The 14,105-nt window shown below is 32.0% G+C and overlaps 1 protein-coding gene across 5 annotated transcripts; it reads left to right on the top strand.

The window, feature by feature from the left end:
- Positions 1-2,612: 2,612 nt before the first annotated feature.
- LOC118189833 (serine/arginine-rich splicing factor 7-like) lies at positions 2,613-13,691 on the top strand. 5 transcript variants are annotated; one of them, XR_015039839.1, is made up of 6 exons: positions 2,613-2,760; positions 2,905-3,136; positions 10,796-10,954; positions 11,261-11,575; positions 12,345-12,464; positions 13,548-13,640. XR_015039839.1 is itself a non-coding variant. In XM_035360507.2 (5 exons), exons 2-5 carry the CDS (start codon positions 2,925-2,927, stop codon positions 13,573-13,575), a joined length of 519 nt encoding a protein of 172 aa, XP_035216398.1. In that variant the 5' UTR covers positions 2,614-2,760; positions 2,908-2,924; the 3' UTR covers positions 13,576-13,691. The 5 variants fall into 5 exon arrangements, 3 of the variants coding, with proteins under 3 accessions (XP_035216398.1, XP_035216399.1, XP_035216397.1); XR_015039840.1 differs by having other exon boundaries at positions 12,345-12,468; XM_035360507.2 differs by lacking the exon at positions 11,261-11,575 and having other exon boundaries at positions 2,614-2,760; positions 2,908-3,136; positions 13,548-13,691.
- Positions 13,692-14,105: the final 414 nt, after the last annotated feature.

The following is a 14,105-nucleotide window of genomic DNA, read 5'->3' as shown; positions in this document are numbered from 1 at the left end:
TGCCTGGCCATTGTCCTATAGCATAAAGAACCCTCAGACCAGCATTCCATACCTAGAAAAACATAAATCCTCAGTCAAAAGAAAGTTTCATCTGAAATTTTAATACACAGATTTTTAACATTAAATATAGTTGATATATTAATAAATCAGTCTTTTTAAGGAGTTTACTTTCCATTTTTAACAAAAATATGTCACTGTTTTTTCATTATTAAAAAATATGCAAAAAACGTTAAAACAAACACACACACACAAAAAAAAAAAAAAAAAAACTATTACAGCTACCTTTTTTTCATTAAATTGTAGTAATTATAGTAAATAGGTGATTCTAAAGTTTATTCAATATTTTGTATTATTTAATATCTATACTTCACTATAATTATAGTATAAATAGCTTTTTGTTATTATTATTTGAATAATAATGAAACATTCTTGCAGTAATTTGAAATGACTATAATATTATACTTATTATCATATATTTCTTACCTTTTCACCATTAATGGAAAATTTATTTTTCCGGTTAATGAAGACAAAACAAAAATTAATATCACCACACTCGCAACATCTGCGGTTTCATTTGTATGTAACCCAAAATAATTCTTGGTAAGCTTGGTAGAATCACATTTGTGATTGCACTCCAGTTCTTTTACAGCTGGTCGAAAGAATTAACATCTACTGTGTATGGAAATAGCGAACAAAACAGTAAGAAATTGGAACAATTACCTGTGGACAACTTGTATTCATAGCATTCTAAAATGAGCTTTTGGTAAAATTTGATCGCAAATAAAACAGTAGTAATGAACGAATGTTTTTTCACGAAGTGGGTCCAATACTTTCACAGCAGGGTTATTTCATGTATTCTGCAAAGAGACTGATGTATGGTTTGTTGTAACTGCTGTATACAAATGTCTGGCTCAGAATTCCACAGCAGTAATTAGCACAACTTTCATGGTTGATGGTATAATATGGAGGTACCAAAAATTAGTATTATCACAGTAACTGCAAGATGGCTTATATTTCTAAAACTCAGTTAACACATTTCATGCAGAAAGAAAATATTATCCAGTTTCATACTTAAATCAAGGTCACTGAAATGTGGTAAAAGCAATCTGCTTAAGAAAACAGATGCCCCTGTAGAGGACTTTCTATGGAAAACTGGCTTTCATTCCCATTATACATGGGCAAAACCAATGTCATGTAATATAATAATCTATTAGTACAGTAAATACATTTAATTTCTTTGTATTTATTTATGTCATGCTGCTTTTCGTGTAATTTAGTATGATAACCTTATAAGTTTATTTAATTCTGATCATGGTCTACGGAAGTAAGGTAAGTCACCTGTTATCGAGAATATCAAGTTATTAATAGTTATGTGAAAGTCTGCAATAACTTTTCATATCATAAGAGATTTACGAATGTGTATATAACTTACATGTGTAGTTATTATGCAAGATCTATAGAAAGTATCCAAAATTACCATGACATTAATCACACTGTATGAACAGGCAAGACATTATACATTAGGAGAAAATTAACTAATATTTTGGGGGATGAAATACTATTTTACACATGCGAACTGTTTAAACAGCTGAGAAAAATTCATGCTTTTCCCCCCTACAGTTACAGAATATATATATATTGTTTCATAAGAATAAAAAGTAAAGTTAAATTTAAATAATTCTCATGCACCATTGCTGCAAAGAATGAAATTTGAATTTAACAAATATTCTCTATTCATATAAAGTTAATTTAAATTATGAAATTTTAATTGCATACATATCAAAGATTAATTATTGCTGCAAACTAATTTACTATATCACTGAAATTCTGAGAGCATATGTAAATTAAATGCACGTATCTAAAACCATGAAAAAATATATAATATTCCAAAAAACTAATCCCAAATATATACATATATATATCTCAAACACAGGCATATGCATAATTTCTGTTAGAAAAACAATTTCTCCGAGATTACGTTTTAGAGTAATTAAAATAATAAATTAATAGTGATATTATTACTGCATTCCAAAATTCGCAGTAATTAACGATTTCGATCATTACTACGAAAAAAAAACGGGATGAAAAAGAAAGAATCCTGATACAATAACATTAAAAATTTGTGTGTTTACGTATAAAAATATATAATATTCTCAAATAGGTCATTTAAGCATAGTCTTTGATTCGGAAACATTTCCAGAAGTATTTCAGTTTTCATAATCTGAAGTAAAAACAAACCTGCTTTTGCAGAGAATATCCATTGGCAGTTGCCTTTAGAAAAGGTTTCAATTCATTGAAGCAAACCGATTTAATCTGAATCAACTGATGAACTCACGCTCCGACATTTCAAAAGCATTACGACTGTCTCTTAAATGCCAAGGAATTCGATCAGCATTTCTCCGATTTCTTAAACGTCTGAGCAAAATCACTTCAGCCATCTTGTTTACAGTCACTGTTAAGAGTTTGCGGCAGGTCAGGAGTAGCCGCAAAATTCCTCTGTGGTAGTGACGTATTTTCAGTAGGCGTGTCCGAAAAGCGTTGCACTTGAATTCGGTTTTGCATTGCAAGTGCGATTACCATGACAAGCGTTGCACTTGAATTCGCCCCTAACTGGGAAAATTAACAGCCACTGCATTGTGCCGGCGGCCGCTCAACTAAACTCCAAATTTGATTTCTGTCGTTTACAAGAAAAAACCGCGACCGTTACAGTTTCTTGCATATCTGCGCCATTTTCTATTGTAGTTTGTGCAGCGTGGAAAGGTAAACATTTGTATTTAATCTTTGCGATAAATTGAAATGTTTTTCATATTTTTACTTTTTAATTATCATGTAAGTGTATACTCATGGATGTATTAATTATTAGTTCTTTAAATTCTTAATTTAGTAGTTTGAAACTTTTGATAGCAGGACCAAGGACAAGAACGATGTCCCGGTATCGCAATTCTGGCCCTTTGGATTGTAAAGTATATGTTGGTGAACTTGGAAATAGTGGAACTCGACATGAATTAGAAGATGCCTTTAGTTATTATGGTCCTTTAAGAAATGTATGGGTAGCTAGAAACCCACCTGGTTTTGCATTTGTTGAATTTGAAGACTCAAGAGATGCTAGAGACGCAGTGAGAGCTTTAGATGGAAAGTAAGTATTGGTGTGAGTTTTTGTTTCGAGAATTCGTATATGTGTCATGTTGTGACTAGTTTTCGTGTTGTGTTAGAAATTTATATAGAATTTTGACGAATTTCGTTGATAATTGATTGGTAATTATTTACTTTAAGCGGTATTCTATTAAGTTTAATCATTTGGTTTTATTGCCAATTTTATATATAAGCAACATGTTTTTCCCAGAACAGACCCTGCTTCTTGAAAATTTCAAATTTTTTATGATTAAATAATGCATTTATGTAATGTTTACTTTGTTATATCCTTCAACCCTCTCCTTTTTTTCACCTTACATGGAAAATTATTGTTCTGATAGTATTAAATAGAAAATGTTCAAACTTTGATAAATTTTTGCTCTGGCTATTGTTTTATAGAACAAACTTTGAGTTTCTGTTAACAAAAAAAAAGTTCCATTTGCTTTAGCTTTGTGTTAAATGCATTGCAGATGTTTTGACTTGATGACTTAGTTATTTTCCTATGCTTTTGCAGCTCTAGAATGCTTCATCTAAAAGTTCAAAAGGATGCATAATGATTAGAGTAAAATACTATCTGTCATCAGAATGAATAGTTTGGACCAATGCATAGGAAGTGTTTAGATAGCACCAGATACTGTACTACAGTTATTTTTAAGCAAATCAATATATATATATATATATATATATATATGTGTGTGTGTGTATAAGATTGAAGTAAACAAGATGATAAGTAATAAATTTCTTAATACTTGCACTAAAGCTCCAGTCATGTAATAAGTGGAGAATGTGATGAATCGCCCACTGCTTTGCATATTTTTCAAAATTGCTAATTATTGTGTCATCTCCTGGAATTGCAATCCCTCTAGAAAATACTGCTCAAGGCGTGACATTACAATGCTGAAGGGGTTGAGTAGACTTTAAGGTACCCCTTGTATTATGGCGAAGATGTTCTTTGATTTATCGCCAAGTTGTTTCATTTATGGTAGCCTGAGTACTTTAATGTTATGGAAACCCTATTGTGATGTAATCGGGTGTATAATTCTAAGAAATTTTGAATCATGGGATGATTTGTAAGCGTTTTTCCGGTGTGTGTTGGTTTCTTTAGATAGAAGAATGGCCGAATGTAGTAAGATTAATTTGAAGTTTGTGTGCGATTTGGAGCAAAAGGGAAAATAATATTGCTTTAATTGACTGGTATGTAAATGAATGTTTACTTAGTAGCCATTATAAGTGTCATGTATGTAGGAAGGATATGTGTCTAGTCGAACGTAAGAACTGTTTAGATGGGTTAGTAGGGAGAAGGTTCAGATGGTCACTATGTGAAGCGTTCGATCAGAAAGAGCACCTGGTTTTAAAGAAGTCATTTCAGTATGATTCATATTTAGATTTTTAAATGGCTCTGGGTGTACGAAGCGAACTTGAAAATTATGGTAAGTGAATATTTGCTTTTGGAAAATTATGAATTATGAAGTTCACCACAAAAGAAAGACAAGCCCACAAACATCAGAAAATAAAAAAAAAAGCAGCAGAAATTAGATAATTTTTTTTTAAAGAATTAATTCAGGTAATTTAAAATATTTACGTAAAATGTAGTAGTTTATATGTTTAAAAATTTATGGTTATTAATTTTGCAAAAAAAGTAATTCTTCTCGAAACTCCAAAATGTCGGTAGTAAGTCCGTAAAAGTTTCAGGGGATTTTTGGGGGTCCCACAAACACCCCTGCATATGTCAGACTGGGATTTACCTATAAATGCCGAAGTCCTTCGTCTGGAAGACAAAGGCCCAACAGTCAGAAATGATTTTCGTGCCAGGCAATACCCATTCAACTAATTACATCGAGCAGGCAGCCACTTGTTCGATTCAGAACCATTCTTAAAAAACGTGTGTGTATCTCTTTCACTTCCTCAAAACACCCATCTTCTTTTTATGGTCCTGCTCTTCCATACTTTCATCAACCTTAACAATCTTTCCCACTTCTCCAATCTTGCAACTATCTGTCACCTCAACATAATACATATTTCCCTACAAATTTTGACTACTGTGTGATTAGAAACATTCAGGTCTTGAATTGCATGTTTCTGACAGCCAAATCACTTTTGCATCACTAACAAAACTGTAAACATATCCAAATTACTCAAGCCAAACCAAGCTTCTTCCCTGACATTCCTACATACATCATGCCTTTCCTTTTCACAATATACTGATTCCAACAAAACCATCATTTATTGACTTTTTCTCAATTTCATGCTTTTCCCCACTTTTCGGACATGCATACGATGATCGAATCAACCCCTCTTTCATACACCATTCTAACACAACTTTCTCTCCTAATGCAGGCAACATTGTAAAAAATATTTCAGAATATTCACCATACTTCAACATGCATTCATTCACATTTTCAACAATACTAAGATCGCTGGAAACCATTGTGAGTATCTGTAAAAATTTATGTAAAGAAAAATTAATTTCCCTGAAAAGCGGTAATCCACTCCACTAGGCTTAGTCGATGAATGAAAAGTAACAAATTCTTGAAAGATTATTTGAAGTAACTGCACCTCTACCATCTACACCAATCAGAAATTCTCAATTTAAAATACGCACTGAGCACATGTGAAAATGTGCAGAAATTTGCTCTAAAAAATAAGAATTCAATTTAAATTGCATAATTGAGCATGTGTGAAAGTGCTCTGCAATTCACACTCCTCCAGAATGGCAAAGTCGTCTTAGATATGACAATTGATGCGCTTATTAAGCTCGTAAAAAGTTTCAAATAATAAATAGTAGATTCTGCATCTGACTGAATACAACTAGCAAACTGAGTAATTATCGTCATCAACCAGAAATTGGTTGACTTTTCAAAAGCAACAAACTAACTTCCAATCAATGAACAATAATAAATAAAAGCAATCTGTTTCATCTTTTTCTCAAGTAAGAGAATTCTATTGAATTAAATTTGCTGATTAGCATATTTAAAAGAAATTATTAAAGTGGAATAGTTAAACTCGAAAATGCAACTAACAAATTAAGTAATTATCATTTTCGAGGGGAACAAACTAATTTCTGAACAATTGACAATAAGATGCAAAGGTGTTTCAAATTGCTACTTAAAAATCAATAAGAAATTGCTGGTTCTGTCAAACTTGAAACGCAATCTTCAAATCCGAATATATATAAATCTTTAAAACAGCGAGTTTTATTTTCTTGAGAGAATTGCTCCCCTACACTTCTGCCCTTGATCACATTAGAAAAATGCAAACTTTGTTAAAACATTTAAACAAGAACAAGTGTAGAAAAATATTCTCATAAAATTAGAATAAAACATTAAGAATGTATGAAAAAAGAAAATTTACATAATGTACTACATTAAAGGCCAGGAAATGGATTTAATTAACTTTCATGTTAGCCAGCTGTGAAACATATTCAATGTCCATTGCTGTCTTGTTACTCAGAATGGAATTTGGAATTCGAACTGCGATGGAGAACGGAGAGTATAAGCGGGAATGCTATTTATAGAATGTGGGGAAAAGAAGTACCATGTGTTACATCTGAAAGCTGGTTAGTGGAAGACTTTAAATTTGCTTTAAAATTAACCAAACAAAAGAAATTAAGTTCTGGCTAATTGTCTTTTTTGAAAAGGATTTAAAGCTAAAAGAAACCTTTACTACTCAAGAGCTACTCAGCAAACTTAGAAGTTTGAAATATACCCATATTGTTAGTAACACTAAGAAAGAAATGCCAGAAAATTTTTATGTACAATAACTACAGTAATACAATATTTAGAAATCCTTTAACTGTTAGTCATCAACATATTTCACCTTTTAAAGGTTTCGGACTAAATTGTCATATCCCTATCGCCCAAATGATTAGATTGAGTATTTAACACCTGCTATTCCTAAACCCTGAAAAGGCAGAATATGTTGGATAGGGTTAAAGAATTTGTAAATATTATAATTACTGTAGTTATTGTATATAATATAAAAATCGCTTTTTCTGCCAATTCTTTCTTGCAGTTAACAGTATGGGCCTGTTTCAAATTTCTAGGTCTGATTAGTAGTGAGCTCCTGAGTAGTGAAAATTTCTTTTCTTTTATTCTATTTCAAAAAAGACAATAAGCCACAAAAATTGTTTTTTTGGGGGGAGGTTAGTTTTAAAGCAAATTTTACCAGAAGACTTCTATTCACCAGCTTTCAAATACACACCACTCCTTTGTACCACATTTTATAAATAGAATCTGCCTATGCTCTCTCTTTTCCCTACAATTTCCATCGAGGTTTGAATTCCAAATCACATTTTGAGTAAGAAAACAGTAATGGACATTGAATCTGTTTCACTGCTAACAAACACGCAAGTTAATTAAATTCATTTTCTTTCCTTTAATGTATATTATGTAAATTTTCTTTTTTCATATATTCTTAATGTTTCATTTTAATCTTATGAGAATATTTTGTACACTTGTTCTTCCTTGTTTAATTTTTTTAACAAAGTTTGCATTCCTTTTATGTGACCAAAGGTGAAAGTGCAAGGGAGCAATTTTCTTAAGTAAGAAAATAAAACTCACTTTTATAATATCGAAATATATGACAGTTATATATATCGAATTGAAGATTGTGCCAATTTCTTACTGATTTTTAATTAGCTATTTGAATAACTTGGTCTCATTGCACAGCTTTTTTAGTCTTGATTCTTTCTTGAGAAAAATGCGAAACACTTTTGCATTTGTTAATTACTAGCAGCTTTGCTGCCAGCCTTTGTCTGGCTTTTAAATGTACTGGAAAAATAGCTGAACAGAACACCAAACGTTAAATTTCAAAACTGAGTAGAATTTTACTCTGCAAAACAACTTCATAAAAAAGTTATTCCGTATAGCAAAATTACAGTGAAATAAGCAATATCCCTTAATACAAATATTAATTATTCTAATAAATAAATTAACCAACTTCCCTTTGCAAAATCTTAAGAAAAATGGTATAAAGGAGGTTAAGAACTTTGTTTCCTAAAAAAAACACTCAGAACTTTTAAATATTTTAAAAACATTGAAATGAGCAATAAATAGCGTAAAAGAATACAAAAAAACAAACAATTATGAAAAGCAAAGTATAATTAGTGATATTTTATCTTATGTTTTCAATAGAAAAAAAGACAATGAAATAAGCTATATCCCTTAATACAGATATTAATTATCCTAATAAAAAAAAATTAACCAACTTTCCGCTGAAGGAAAAAAATCATGCAGAACTTTTCAATTTCGTACAAACAGTGAAATAAGCAAAAAGTAATATGAACGAAACTCAAAAAAACAAAAAATTCCGCGCAGAATTTTACTCTGTACAACAACTTTATAAAAAAAAATCAATAAAAATGTATTGTATATATAAAAAAATGACAATGAAATATGCCAATCTCTTAAAAACAGTGACATAAGAAATAAGATGAAAAATTGTTGCCAAACTAAAAGAATGAAACTATTCAAAATGATGCGATTTCATCAAAAATCTATCAACAACAATAAGAAAGGATAATTGTTGCCAAAATCACATTTTTAAATATGTGAAAAGTGTACTCGGAAGCTTCATTTAAAATTCTTTTTGTAAAAGCAGCCGCGAGGATGAAAGTTTAACGTGTCCAAAAATCAAAGAAAAATAAACTTTTTTAGAAAAAATCCCGTTGAAAAGGTGTTACGCTCACTTTGTTAAATAAATTCGTATTCAATCAATTTATTGAAACACAAAATTTAGTTTTAAGTTCGTAAAATAGCTGAGTGCCTACGTTTCATGACGATGTGAAAATGGAGTGTGTAGAGTAAAATCTTGCTTTCCTGTAGCCCATTATGTCTCAAAATGACGCGATTTTGTCACAAAACATAAAATTAAAAAAAATCGCTTTGAGGTGCACTGGCTCTATTCTAGATGCACCTACAGTGGATGGACAAAAATATGGAAACACCTTGTGAAATGCATGTTTGAAAAGAAAGATTAATTTTAATGAAATATGTAGGTGGCGCTGGCATTTTTGACTACTGACGCCACCTATACAACTTCGTAAATGTGCTCAACAGTTCAGTTGTTGTCGGAGTACTCTTATGTGACGTTGTCATTGCATTATGTCAGTTAACAGACTTCGAACGTGGGCAAATTGTTGGAGCACATATGGTAGTTGCTTCCGTAAGCTAGGTAGCCGAGGTGTTTAGTGTTTCAAGAGGTACTGTATCGAAGATTTATTCCGCATATTTGAAAAGCGGAAAAACATCTGCTAAATCACAGCGTGGACGAAAGTGTGTCCTGAGTGATCGTGACAGACGATCATTAAGGGCAATTGTGACGAAAAATAAGAAGACCAACAGCTGCAAAAGTTACTGCTGAAATGAATGTTGTGTTACCGAACCCTGTGAGTACCAAAACAATTAGAAGGGAGCTTCATAAACAGGGAATTGCTGGCCATGCTGCAATTGAGAAGCCACTCATCAGTGATGCTAATTCCCGTAACAGGAAAAGGTGGTGTTTAAGTCATAAAGCCTGGACTATAGAGCAGTGGAAGCGAGTAATATGGTCTGACGAGTCTTCTTTCACATTGTTTCCCACTTCTGGCCGAGTTTACGTCTGGAGAACGCCATCTCAAGTCTATAATACAGACTGCTTGTTGCCAAGAGTGAAACATGGCGGGGGTTCTATTATGGTTTGGGCAGCCATATCGTGGTTCTATACTAGCCCCATGATAACTGTGTCAGGGCACATGACTGCCAAGACTTATGTGAACATTTTGGCCGATCAAGTTCATCCCATGGTACAAACTTTGTTCCCCAATAGTGATGGTGTCTTCCAAGACGACAAAGCCCCTATTCACACAGCTCACATTGTCCAGGGCTGGTTTTCTGAGCACGAGGATGAGTTGCCCCATCTCCCCTGGCCACCACAGTCACCAGACCTGAATATTATCGAACCTTTGTGGTCTACATTGGAATGGAAAGTGCGTTCTCGTTATCCACCGCCAACATCGTTATCTGAACTTGCCACCGTTTTGCAGGAAGAATGGTATAATATTCCCTTGGCAAACATACAGGAACTGTATTTATCCATTCCGAGAAGACTGCAAGCTGTTTTGGATACCAACGGGTTTCCTACACCATATTAAGCAAAGAAACATGTTTTTTTAAAGGTGTTTCCATATTTTTGACCAACCCCTGTATGTACCAAATTTCGTAGCCGTCAGTCTATTGGCTTACGAGCAGCGCTAGCGAAAGTGACACACAGACAGATTCTTTCTTTTATTATATGTAGAGATTGTTAATTGATCGGGAAAAGTTGACTTCCCTTGAAGAGTCAACTACATTCTTGTCAGTGACGACAATTGCTTAGTTTGTTAGTTGCATTTTCCATTTTTAACTATTCCTTTTAAATATGCTACTAAATAAATTCAATTCAATAGAATTCTAACTACTTTTTTCAAAACAGAGATATATTTGAATAATTTATATTAATATGTATATTGACAGGTATCATTAATAATTTTATTAACACATGCATATCAAATAAATGAAGAAAAGTTTTTTTTATTGATATTCATTGATGTAATGAGAAATTTATTTTGAAATACTGATAAGAATGATTTCTCTCATTACCAAATATTAGCTACAGCAGTATTGTTTTAATGCATATTTTTTTACAGAATACTATGTGGACGGCGTGTTCGAGTTGAACTATCAAGTGGCAAGTCAAGATCATCATATCGCCCACCTCCGCGCTATAATCCAGATGAACGCTGCTACGAGTGTGGTGAACGCGGTCATTATGCCCGAGATTGCAAAGGACAAAGACGTCGATCAAGGTGATTGATTACGTTTGCCAGTTTAATGGTTATGTATTTCTTGAATATATTTAGTTATAGTAATTTTGAAATTATTTTAATATCCATATGAAATTTAATATGAATTTATTAAAATTAGATTTCATCTAGAATGTTAAATATTTCATTTGAAGTCAGGAGACATTTTTGAGTGCTGTCACATTATTTTTAAAAAGGTTTTAAACATTAACACATAAATAAATATGGATTAACCTATTTATGTTTACAATAAGCTCCAAACAAATATGTTTGTTGGTATATGACATTAAAATTATTTAACTTTTATAGGCTAAAGCAGCCTCACATGTGTATAAATCAACTTTATCGCTCAAGCTGCATTGTTGTGATCAGCATTCAGCAATGAGTTACCAGCTCACCATTTACTACATCTCAGCATATAAAACATCTTAATGTTGCATCCTCAACTCGTCACTGCTCAGGACGGCAGCACACTGCTTCTTGTCTTTCATCTACAAATCGACTCTTAAAGCGTTCTGCATCTAACGCATTTCGGCCATCTCTGCACTACATCGTCAAAAAAATCAGCAATGTGCTTGCTACTTATTGTTATCAACTCTAAGTTGTACAATATAATGAGAAGAGGTTTGTCTTTTCCTTTCTTTATATGTGTTTTAAACGCTTCTGAGTGATTCAACTAAGAAAGGTTTCATGTTAGTGGGAAATTATCGTAAGGATTTTAAAGACAATTGTTATATAAATTAGAACTTCAAAGAATTGTTTCAGATTTCATACAAAATATGCTTTGTTAACTATCTTAAAGCATTCTGATATTATGCATTTATCAGTAACAAATAAACCTGCAGAATTTTTAAAGTATTTGACAGAATTTATCATTATTCTGAATTAAGTAAAAATAATTTATAAATTTTTTAAAAGATTTGCCTTTCTTAAGTATTTAAAGTTTTTTAAAGACATCTAAATCTTAACATGAAAATAATTCGATGAATTTTTACACTAGGATTACTGCTTTGAATTCTCGAGGAAACTGGGATAATTTGGGTAAATTCTGAAGTTGATATTATAATTAAATAATGTGCCAAGCATATTAAAATATAACTTATTAAAACTTAAGTTAAATACTCTGGAATAGAAAGTACTTAATTTAAATGTTCAGCACTTTTTATGTATTTATAAAACTGTTTTGGCCAATTAATGTTATCACTCTGAAGTCTCTGAGCTGGTTCATTTGGCAGTAACATACAATAATATATCTTGTATGTTAATTTCTTATGCAAACAGGAAAGATGTGGGATGCTTAAATATTTTATATACTTCTCTTGAAGCTGAGGTAAGTTTATGGATCATAGAAGTATTTTCAAAAAAGTCTCATTGCTTACATATTTTGTTTCAGATCCCGCTCACGTTCTCCACGACGCAGATCCAGAAGTCGTTCTCGTAGCCGATCAGCAAGCCGCAGCCCCGTGAGAGGTCATGCTGCTGCCTCAAGAAGTCGATCAGGTTCCAGAAGCCGGTGAGTAAGTATCTCTTACTATAAATTTGTGTGTGTTGTTTTCTTATCTCCAAGTTATATCGGAAATTCTAAAGATATGCTGTTTTTGAAATTTTTAGCACAAATGCGAAATGTGTGTGTGTTTAAATGGGAGGGAAAAGCCCCCTTTGGGCATAATATAAAATCTTAAAGTTTTCGTGTTTTTTTCCCTCTTGTTAAGTGATTTGGATATTCATTGAAAACATAGATAATCCAAAATTGTCTCTGACCACAAATAGATTTTTTAGACATTTTAACAGAAATAAGGCATACTGCTTTAAGCTGAGTTTGAGAAAATATAGATTTTTGTACAGATCTGATTCATAACATAAAGCATCTAGAAGACTAAAATGGTATCACAAATACAATCAACGGTGTGTCAAAAGAAACTTTTTTATTTTCGGAATATTTGGTTGACTTCTGTAAAAATCAGTTCTTTGGAGAAGTTATATGAGAGACAGCACTTCATATGAACCATTTTTATGTCAGCTTTCAAAAAGGCCCATTTAGCTAGGAGGATATAGCTTTCAATGAAACACATAACATTTTGTCTAGAAACTCTTCAGTGACAGGTGTTGACAAGCTTGTTTTCAGAAAAGTTTCTTCTAGCCTTGTGTTTAGATGGAACCCCATTATCAAATAAGCATCTCCTTACTTAAGACTATTAGTCTGTGGAATGAGGAGAGGTTGATGTTGTGTATGAGAGTTTATACATCTTACAAAAGGAACAAGTGGTATTTAGATAATGAGCCCATATTTGTTCCAGATATGAATTTTATGACATCTTGGTGTAAAATATTCATTCTCTGCTACATTTGTGTTACAGTATAAATTGAAATTAAGTATGTGAAATAAATGAAATATTCATAAATTGTTTTACTGTGAAGGTACAATAATTCTGTTTAAACTTAAATTCTTGCAAACATGATATAAATACAAGTTCTGTGTTTTATTTCTCTTCTTTGCAATGTATGAAGGAAATTTCCTTGATTTAAAGCTGCAAATCTTTTACATATCTAAAATGGATTTTTAGATAATTCTACTGAATATTTTTTTTTCTTTCAGAAATGGACGTGCATCATCTGGAGATTAATCAGAATTCCTTTCACCAATCATTCTTGTTCAGTCACAACAAATAAACAGTTTTGTTGCATACAATATTTGTGTAGTTGTATACTTTTTATCCGTAATAAACCATTTTCCATTTGAGCACTGTATTCAGCTTTTTCATTCAACTCCTTAGTCATTTCATTTGTAATTTCATTATACAAACTATCATGAAAAAGATGTAATTCATTTGGCATTGTGTTATAAAAAAATCTAAAGAATTGATTTATTCATTACCTCAAGTGATACAATTTGTTTATGTAAAGTTTTTAGTTCCTTGATAATAAAATATTCAGAAGGCTTTTGTGTTTTTTAAGGGAAAGTCTTTAACCAAACATTCGTTATAGAGTTGTTCGGTTTTATTAATTTTTTATTGTTTCAAGAAGTTACAAGTAAAATATACAAAATTAGTATAAACGAATGGACACTTTTCAGCTATTCGATCCTGACGTCGGGCAAACAGATCGTCCCTTGTGCCCGTGCTGAACATCAATGTGCCTGAGCACATTTAAGCCT

Source organism: Stegodyphus dumicola, chromosome 2, assembly GCF_044657685.1.
Source record: "Stegodyphus dumicola isolate Sdum_Otavi_A_Nest chromosome 2, ASM4465768v1".
Lineage (NCBI taxonomy): Eukaryota > Metazoa > Arthropoda > Arachnida > Araneae > Eresidae > Stegodyphus > Stegodyphus dumicola.
Note: the sequence above shows the minus strand (reverse complement) of the source record. Positions and strands in the feature narration are given on the sequence as shown.

Coding starts and splice junctions, on each gene's coding strand:
- LOC118189833 (XM_035360507.2), top strand. CDS start 2,925: ATGTCCCGGTATCGCAATTCTGGCCCTTTGGATTGTAAAGTATATGTT. Junction 3,137..10,795: donor GTGAGAGCTTTAGATGGAAA/GTAAGTATTGGT, acceptor ATTTTTTTACAG/AATACTATGTGGACGGCGTG. Junction 10,955..12,344: donor GGACAAAGACGTCGATCAAG/GTGATTGATTAC, acceptor ATTTTGTTTCAG/ATCCCGCTCACGTTCTCCAC.